The sequence below is a fragment of the Silurus aristotelis genome (genome assembly GCF_946808225.1).
Source record: "Silurus aristotelis genome assembly, chromosome: 24".
NCBI classification, from domain to species: domain Eukaryota; kingdom Metazoa; phylum Chordata; class Actinopteri; order Siluriformes; family Siluridae; genus Silurus; species Silurus aristotelis.
Window position 1 is genome coordinate 14,638,662 of NC_139597.1, and position 10,345 is coordinate 14,649,006.

A 10,345-nucleotide genomic window follows, 5' to 3' on the forward strand; every position below is an offset into this window, starting at 1 on the left:
AATTGTGGGAATCCTCCTGACATTGACAATACAGAGAAAGCCAAAAATACGCCAAATACCGATTTCCGCATGATGTGTAAACCCGGATACATGAGAAAAGCCGGAACTTCTAACCTCTTTAAATGTAAAAACAACACGTGGGTGAACAATCCTCCTCTAGAATGCATACGTAAGGCACCTCTGTTTAATTATACTTTTGCTTATAATGCTGTTTTATAATGTTTATTGCTCAGGCTTTGCTAGAATTTTTTTTTAATTATTAAAAGTATCCAAACTGTGTATTAGAAAATGGCTGATTTTCTAAATGGGATTATGCAGTTACCTTATAAGCTTATATATCACTTTTTTTCTTTCTGTGTGGTCTTTATGTTTGTAAATGTGCTTCCTGTGAAATCTAGAACCGCCATGTGAGTAGTCTTTCTTCATAACCTTATTTCCTATCTGTCATTTTTTGACATTTGGTTTAGATTTTAATCCTACAGCTGTCTTTTCCTGCTTTAAGCTTATTACATTTCAATCGATTTCTGAGATGTGTTTAGGTTTTAAATTGGTACTTGTCAATCATATGTCTTTCTGACTGCCTCTCTACCTCTATATCTCTATCTGTATTTCTTTACCTTTATTCCACGTACACATTTACAATGCGTCAAACCTGATCTATTCATTGTAGTAGAAAAATAGTTGTGCATATTCTATCTAAGCATATGTTTGAAAAAATGGTCATTGAAAAGCTTCGACTCATGCTCAATGTTATATATCACAGACAAAACGACACAGAATCCCACGCCTCATTCAACTTTCACACCATCATGGTCCAGCAATGATGGTACACGGGCAATGAACAGCACTCCCACAGTGTCTGGTACGTGTCGTTTTAGAACTTGCGTGGGTTGTACGTTTTTCCGTGTAACTGTGTGTCTGCATTGGGCCTTGCTGATATTTTCTTGTATGTAACACTCCTACGACAGGGAAAACTGTCTCCACAACAACACACACAGCTTCCACAACATCATGGACGTCCCACCAAACCACTCAGAGGACCACAACAACAACGGAGGAGACATCTGTGTCCACATCCATTACGGCTAGAATTGCAGCTTCATCCACAACCGAGAAAGACAGTCTCAGTGTCTCAATGTCCTCACATTCCCCTAGCAGCCGCTCTACCACAAGCACCGGTCAGCATGAATTAAAGGATGCTTAAAGAGCTAACACATCTAACTGTTCTTTGTTTAGGTTTAACTCAACTAAAAATTTGACTTTTTTTTCAAGGAGAGTTTTGCGTCTTGGTGTTCATCAGGTTCGCCTAATATATGCTACTTTGTATGTACTGAAATGCTACCTACGCCCTTTTTCTCACTATGCATTATTCACCAGCCTCCCTGTACCCTGTCCATCAATGGGAACAAACGCCACCAAAACACCACCACTCATCAGATATTATAATTTATACCACTGTCTTTCTCAGTACTTGTTTCTGATTCGCTTGAAGTTTTTGCATTTAAATCCGTTGAAAACACAGATGATTCATTTTAAATACTGTTCTTAATGAATGCACTGTCTAATAAATAGTTGTAACAATATTAACATGCAGTCACAGCGAAATACAACAAGGCAACTATAGCAGATGTTTCCTATTTACTTTACTTGGATAAATGCGCAAGACATTAAACTGTGTGTGCATTAAACTCATGTAACTCACACAAAGCTGCGGATTATTCCTTAGATACCATATTCTATTATATTGGGTGTTGGATCATTCTCAGAATGGTCACATCGCTAGTGTGTGACACTGATATGGGTGTCACTGTCCTTGTCAAAGCATCTGCTTCAAAAATACTTTAACGTGTTGCTCAATGGGGTCTATGTAAACTATGTAAATATTTGGGAATGCTGCATGCTGAACATGGGGCTAAAACAGAGCAAGGCCCTAAACCCTTAACTCAGTTGTAATTTGCTCTGGATAAGGATGTCTGCCAAATACCATAAATGTAAATGTAGTTGCATGGGTTCAGAAGTGTGAGGTTCTTGAGCAGGGTTTACATTCATATTGACCTACTGTACCCTCAGTTCCTAAGCTTCTTATTGTGTTGCTTTGCTTATACCAGTGCAAAACATACTACTATGACAGTGTCTATTATCTGAAAAGATTGAGTTACCAGACAAACAATATAGACACAGTGGTGCTTCTAAAGTGTTTCTGCTGATGGACAGAAAAGTGTAAGGTATGCATAGTGCACAGAAACACACAGTTTGTGGAAGAACGTTTGTTTCACCATTCCAGCCCTATCTCACTATTCTATTTATCTAGTCTGTCTTTTTGTTTGTTCCAGTTTAGCTCATCACTGCAACAATGTACACATATTTATATGTAAAAAAAAAAAAAAAAAGAAAGATGGATGATGGAAACATATCTTATTTCAATTCAGGAAAATGAACGGAGATCCGGTGCTAAAAAAAAGAAAACAAAAAAAAAAATCATAAATTAATACTTTCGAAATGTATATATTCTTTTCAGAATTCAATTCAAGCAGCTCTTACAGTCTTTTTCTCGTCATTGTACTTCATATTGTGGTTTAGCAGCTCGCAAGGATGTGTGTTCTTCCTGCAGTTGTTCTGTCTTTTGTGTGTAATATGTGATTTCCTCTTGTGATTCCAGTCCAAGCAGACAAAACAGAGAGAGTTCAAAAAGGATGATTCAATTCAAACAGACTAAATACTGCATATGTATAATTTACTCTCAATTACTTTCAGACAGATGTGCTTGGCCTTGCAGTCACCACTTCACTTTTTTTTACAGAACCAGGTTCTACGGCACACTACTCCCTCACACAAACACTATCTCAATTCAATTCGATTTTTTTTTTTTATAACACTTTTAGCAATAGACATTGTCCCAAAGAAGCTTAACAGAAAAAAATTGATCACTTTAATAAGTTGTACATTTTATAAACAAGTCCCTATACATTTGTCCCTAATGACAAGTCACTGGTGACAGTGAATAGAAAAAACTCCTTTAAATGGTATGAAACCTTGAGAGAACCAGACTCAAAAAGGAACCCATTCTCAGCTGGTTGACACCAAATGTCCATTCAATATTGTTCTATTATTGTGAGGTTATAAACTGCTCATTATAATTGCAGTCCTGAGCCATTGTAGCAGACAGTTTATATTAATTCAATAACAGTCCCCAATCTCTCTCTCTCTCTTTCTTTATCCCTCTCCCTCTATTTCTCTCTCTCTTTCAGGAGTTTCAGTAGTCCCTGATCAACAAACTGGTGAAAGTAAGTCTTTAGATGTGTGATTATTATTTTGCTTTCAATATCTCTCTGCTTTATTTTTTTAGGTCATAAAAATGAAGTCATGAAAAAATATCTCTGTTTTTGATGCTGTTTAGCCACGAAAGGAATCACTGCAGGGATTGGAATTATCATAACCGTTGTTGTCTTCGCAGCAATAGTGGGCTTTCTTTTGTGGCATAGACGGTAAGGTTTCGAAAAACTTTGCAGTGCAACCCAACACACAGTATATTGTCTTATTGAGCTTTACCAGATCTTAACACTGTTTCTGTTTCTCTGTTAGTTCAACGCCACCTGAAACTGGTGACCAATTTGTCAAAATAACAAGACACAATCCTGACTCAGATACGCCCTTAATGAGGGTTCAAACCATCACCAGTTGTTCTCCAGACTCCACTGAACCTCCAGCCAGTCCTTTAACAGACTCTACAGAAATAAAATATACAAATATTTCTCTTTCTGCATAAAAGATTCTTAACCAGGGCAAATTAAATAGAAAGTATTTCATGTGGGGACAACAGCATTGTCAACAAACATTCCCACGCTTCTGAAAGAAAACGGCAGAAGACATGATAGAAACAACGAGAACGTTTTTTAAAGTACTAAAGAAAAAATCCACCTGAGCACTCGTCAGTGTTATGTGTTTTATTTTAGTTTTACAGCAAAGATTGTATCACTTGAAGTTTTTGTTGTCGCATTGACAGACAAGTCTTTGTTCCCCATCACAAAAAATGCAGAAATTACCTTCAAACAAATTCATTAGTGAACGCCATTTCTATTCATGCCAATTTTTGGGTATTTTAAAATATTTTAATTGGTTTTCATATATATATATATATAAAACTTTCACACAATGTTATAAAGTTGCTTATCTTTTTATTTATTTGCATTAAACACAGGAATTTTTTTTAACCCTATGCAAACATATAATTACTGTGTCATGGCATTTATTTTGCCATCGTAAATGTTACGAACAATACAATCATTTTTGATACTGTTTTTGTTGTTAAAATTGAGGAGTTTTAGTAATATAGAGGTTTATTGATAAAAAATTTGAAGATGCTTTTATGTGCTTGCTTAAAGTGTATTTATATGTATATCATTTTCATACTATTCTTGTATATAGACATATATTTTCTTAAAAAAGCATGAACAATCTGATAATGTAACATTAAATAAAATGATAACATCATACAGCGGATGTTGACCACTTCTTGGTGACTCATGGTAACTGGCATTTTTAGATTTTTTTCCATCTGTGTAACCATCTGTTTTGTCACATAAATAACATACCACAAGGAAAATGTTCTATTCAGTGCCAACATTTATTTTTTTTTATTTAAAGAAATAATGTGTGAATCGTAATGCAAAAATTCATTCATGCACTGAAAACCATAAGTTAAATGAACTAATCTATTGAGTAAACTCATTTCCTCAATTGAATTAATTAATGGATTTTCCAAAACTTGTATATTTAAGTTTAACTTAAGATAACTTGGTGCTCATGCAGACTGTACTTAAATTGTTTAGTTCATCTAACTTAGTGTTTTATAAATTGCACTTTAACAATTAAGTTTACTTACTTGCATATTTAAGTTAACTTAACTTAAAAATTATACTAAAATTGAAATGATAAATTAATAATAATAAATAATTAATAATAAATAAATTAAATTGACTAAGCTCTTTTGTCTTTTAACTGTTAAAGATTTATGCAATCATAAAACATACTGAACAGCACATTGAATGTATTTATTGTGCAAAATTAAAAAATATTAATTACATTAATAAAATACTGTAATGAAAATAAAGCTGGATTCCAGCCACACTATACAACACTGTACAGTTAAACAATAATTCAATTGCAGTACATACTGTCATGGAAAATAAATAGACACCTAGTGAAGATACAAGAATAAATCTGATATTGTGATCATGCATTAAAGGTTGAACATCAATGGATATTTTTTAGAACTCCTACTAAATATATGCACATCACTACACACATCACTTATTGTATGTTATTGTATAACAGATTGTTATAATCTAATTGTAATACTTTTTCTTGTATTAAAAAGCCATGTATCTTTATTGAAGTTCATCCAAAACTTAGCAAATTGTGGTAAATTTACTTGCCCTCATTCCATCGAAGATGTAGATGATTTTGTTTCTTTATCAGATAAGATTTGCAGAATTGTAGCATTACATCAGTTGCTCATCAATAGATCCTCTGCAGTGAATGGGTGCCATCAGAATGAGAGTCCAAACAGCTGATAAAAACAGCACAATAAGCCACAAATAATGGATATGTTTCTTACAAACACACAGCTTTTCTCTTTACAAGATGTTAACTGATAGACTGGAGTGTTGTGGATTACTTGTGGATTATTGTAATGTTGTTATCAGCAATGTCAACTCTGATTCTAGCAATTTCTCCAAATCTATGCGTATGAATAATCAAACTCATCTACATGTTCATTCTCAGAACAAAAAGGTACAAAACCTGTGACCAGGGCAGTAAATTTTTAAAAGGTACATTTTTGTACCTTATTTACCTCTAAAGGGTGCATATTAGTCTTTTTTGTTTTTTTAGGTATTTCCCCACTGAAAAATTTTGCTCCTTTGTTTCCTAAGTGTTGGAGGGTAAGTTCATTTTAAGCAAATTTCTTTTTTGTGTGAACTATTGCTTTAAAATCAACATTATCTTATGACAAATATTTAGACTGCTGTAAACACAGGTGGCTCTTCAAATGTAAACAGGTTATAAACAGATGCACTAACTAAACCTGACTTATCATCCCCGAGCAGGACAGGCAGTCCTTGCAGCACAAGGGTTCGACCCTTGGGTTTAATTGGCTGGGCTGACTTTAGGAAAAAACAATTCCATTAATGCCACAACAATTTACAATTAATTGGAAATACATCCAATGTTGACCGCATAATATGCTTTTATAATTTAAGATTATCTTAAATTAGACTAATAATTACTAACCATAAGGTGCTTTACAAAGTTCAGGATTTAAAAAGATACATGAACCGTGGACTGTGTTTGCTTGAGATTCTTGCCTAAAAACACATAAATGCCATCCGAATGCTTCAGAAAATCTGCTTCTGTGCAGGGTTTAGAAAATTCACAGTGCTGACAAGTAAATGTAAGTGGTGCAATTTTTCGATCATGTTTTTTTGCATGAACTTTTAACTGATGAACTTTCAAGCTACTGATAGAGATAAACTTACGAAGACAGCCGTGGTGCAGGAATGGAAAAGGTAGTTTTTGTATGACCACCACGTTTCATACGATAATGTTTGAGAAGTTTCCCTTCTTTTTTCACAGTTAAAAATACATACATTTCCACAAGCTCTTGTCTCATATCACCTGCAATATAAAAACAATTGAAAAAATATATATATAATATTAAAAAGGTTAACAAATTCAATGACAAAACATGATAAAGAATTTAATATTTTATTATGATAATTAATCAAATCTTAGTCATTAAAAATATGCCTAGACAAGCAAAAAAAAGGAGTATCAGCTAAATAATGGTATTAAATAAAAAAAAATGATTAAAGATGGACTGTAAAACATCACTTTATTCTTCCTCGAAACAAACGATTAACTGATGTATAAACCGATGTATTTACATCTTACAAGTCAAATTTTGTTTATTTCTCAATCAAACCTTCACAAAATGAATAGCAATGTTGGCAAAGTTTGACCGGAAAAAACATCACTAATGTAATGTGTTTTTAGAAAATTTATAATGATGGCTGGCTTGTCCTTTATTATAGAAATGTAACCATTAGGATTTTAACAAATATATTTCACAATTAAAGTTTATACCTTTATATTAGTCTCTTCTTCTTCTTCTTTTGGCTTCTCCCATTAGGGGCCCCCCTGTCCTCTATATTTGCCTCTTTCAACCCAACTACCTGCATGTCTTCCCCTTACCACATTCATAAACCTCCTCCTTGGCCTTCCTCTTTTTCTCCTTCCTGGTGGCTCCATCCTCAGCGTTCTCCCACCGATATACCCCATGTCCCTCCTCTGCACATGTCCAAACCATCTCAATTTTGCCTACCTCACTTTGTCTCAAAAACGTCCTACATGCGCTGTTCCTCTAATAAACTTATTTCTCAAACTGTCTATCCTCGTCACTCCCAACAAAAACCTCCACATCTTCAGCTCTGCTACCTCCAGCTCCACCTTCTGTCTTTTACTCAATGCCACTGTCTCTAAACCATATCCACATTGCAGGTTTCACCACAGTTCTATAAACTTTCCCTTTCACTTTATATACCCTTCTATCACAAATCACTCCTGCTATCACTCTTCTCCACCCACTCCACTCTGCCTGCACTCTTTTCTTTACTTCTCTAACACACTCTTTATTACTTTGCACTGTTTACCCCAGGTACCTGAACTCCTCCACCTTCTCCACCTCTTCTCCTTGCAACCGCACCACTCCACTGCACTCCCTCTCATTCACACACATGTACTCTGTCTTTCTCTTACTGACTTTCATTCCCCTTCTCTCCAGCACGTACCTCCAGCTCGCCAGGCTCTTTTCAACCTGCTCACTACTCTCAACACAAATAACAATATCATCCGCAAACATCATAGTCCATGGAGACTCCAGTCTGACCTGGTCTGTCAACCTGTCCTTCACCACTGCTAACAGGAAAGGGTTAAGAGCTGATCCTTGATGCAGTCCAACCTCCACCTTGAACCAGACTGTCGTTCCTACTGCACACTTCACTGCTGTCACACTGTCCTCATACATGTCCTGCACCACCCTCACATACTTCTCTGACACACCTGACTTCCTCATACAATAGCACAACTCCTCTCTTGGCACCCTGTCATACACTTTCTCTAAATCCACAAACGCACAATGCAACTCCTTCTGACCTTCTTTATACTTCTCCATCAACATCCTCAAAGCAAATAATGCGTTTGTGGTGCTCTTCCTCGGCATGAAACCATACTGTTGCTCAAAGATGATCACCCCTTCTCTCAGCCTGGCTTCCACTACTCTTTCCTATAACTTCATGGTGTGACTGATCAACTTTATTCTTCTAACTTTACTCCTTCTCCATTCTTAAGGCACCTCACCTGCCAAAATCTTGTCAAACATCCTGGTTAATAACTCCACTGCCATCTCTCCTGAACATCTCCATGCTTCTACCGGTATGTAATTTGGTCTCTTTTGTGATCCGCATATTTAATTTAGCAAGTTTTATGCTGGATTTTCTTCCAAACGCAACCCTCCCAAGTTATCTGGGCTTGGGACTGGCACTAAGAGTGCACTGGCTTGTGCAACCCTAATGGCTGGGTTATCATTTTATATTAGTTTATACCTACATACATAATAATCTTATTTAGTGACCTTAACATTTTCTCTCTGTACAGTGTTCTGTATTGTTTAAAGACTATAATCAAAGTCTTGATGTCACCCAAATGGGGATTGGTTCCCCTTTTGAGTCTGGTTCCTCTCAAGGTTTCTTCCTCATAAAATCTAAGGGTTTTTTTCCTTGCCACAGTCGCCATGGCTGTTCATCAAGGATAAATGTACACCATTCACCTTAACTGTTAATTTTTGTAAAGCTGCTTTGAGACAATGTCTGTTGTGAAAAGCGCTATAGAAATAAACTCGACTTGACTTGACTTGAAGACATTAAGGCATTAAGGACTGCCTTTTGTAATTATCTACCAATCATCTCCTTACTTAGCCAATCACATTAAAGAGTGAGCTATTTAAATGAATCAGGATTTAAGTTCATAAGTTAAACTAACATGTTTGAGTTATAAGTATACAATACAAAATATCAAGTAGTTTTTATTCAAGATTACTTGATTGTTTAACTAATGAGAGCATTAGGATTTACAGTGTGTGATTAATTATTGCACTGTATGTTACATGAATCAGTATGTTGCAATGCATGTGATACATTGACATTACCGCTGCATAATTAATCATAATGAATTATGATATATTATTAAATACTACAATAAATTCCACTGCTGCCTCCTACAACCTGCTATCATATACATTTAATTCCTGGTAATAATCGTGGAAACAAGGAGAGAGGCTGGTTTGGCTTCGTTATAAACATACAGATGATTTAAGGTCAGACGAAGTCCAGATGAAGTAAAGACTTCTGTATTGACTGTTCCATATTAACAGATGTATTTTTTATTTTCTAAAAACAAGGTGGTGTATAAATAAAGTGTTACTAAATGTTGCAATTATATTTTTGTCTCATTTGAAGAAAAGAGTCAATTGTTTTAAATACCACCATTATGTAATCCAGAACCTATTAATAGCAAATTAATACTTCCTGTGGCTTTTATTATGAGTCATAAATTGACTTGTAACAATGATGTATATTCTTCCAAAGCTGCACATGATGGAAGAAGCTTATTAATGCTCACATGACATATGACTGGGTATCCATTACAGAGGTGTCAAAAGTCATCACACTTACTTCACTTAAGTAGAAGTACAAATACTTGTACAAATGTTTTTAAAAACTCTGGTAGAAGTTGAAGTACTGACTACTTTTTTACTCAAGTTAAAGTAAAGTAGTTTGGGTTCTGACATATACTTAAGTAAAGATAGCCTTTACTACTACCTGTTTTAGTGTCACGCTGGTAACACGTGACAAAATACGTCACTTCATATTAATATTAGGGCTGTCAATCGATTACAAATATTTAATCGCGATTAATGGCATGCTTGTCATGAGTTAACAATATTAAACAAAACTTAATCGTACATTTTTATCTGTTCTAAATGTACCTTAAATGAATACTTTTCAAGTTTTTAATACTCTAATCAACATTGGCAGTCCATTTAAGGCATAAAGATGCTTTATGCAAAGCCTTATGCATTTTTTATATTATTGAAATCATTCCCAATATAAAGCATGAAAACAAAATATTCTTGTAAATGTTTTAAAGTAATTGTGCTGTTTTAAATAACGCAAATCATCATTTGCCTATAAAACAGGTAGCAAAGGCTAAAGGCTACTAAAGTACATGT

At 34.9% G+C, this 10,345-nt stretch overlaps 1 protein-coding gene across 2 annotated transcripts; it reads left to right on the forward strand.

The window, feature by feature from the left end:
- Nucleotides 1-229: 229 nt before the first annotated feature.
- On the forward strand, nucleotides 230-4,510 carry LOC310719196 (uncharacterized protein). 2 transcript variants are annotated; one of them, XM_083528662.1, is made up of 5 exons: nucleotides 230-862; nucleotides 969-1,178; nucleotides 3,249-3,284; nucleotides 3,398-3,485; nucleotides 3,583-4,510. In XM_083528662.1, exons 1-5 carry the CDS (start codon nucleotides 748-750, stop codon nucleotides 3,764-3,766), a joined length of 633 nt encoding a protein of 210 aa, XP_083384788.1. In that variant the 5' UTR covers nucleotides 230-747; the 3' UTR covers nucleotides 3,767-4,510. The 2 variants fall into 2 exon arrangements, with proteins under 2 accessions (XP_083384788.1, XP_083384789.1); XM_083528663.1 differs by lacking the exon at nucleotides 969-1,178 and having other exon boundaries at nucleotides 767-862.
- The last annotated feature ends 5,835 nt before the right edge of the window (nucleotides 4,511-10,345 follow it).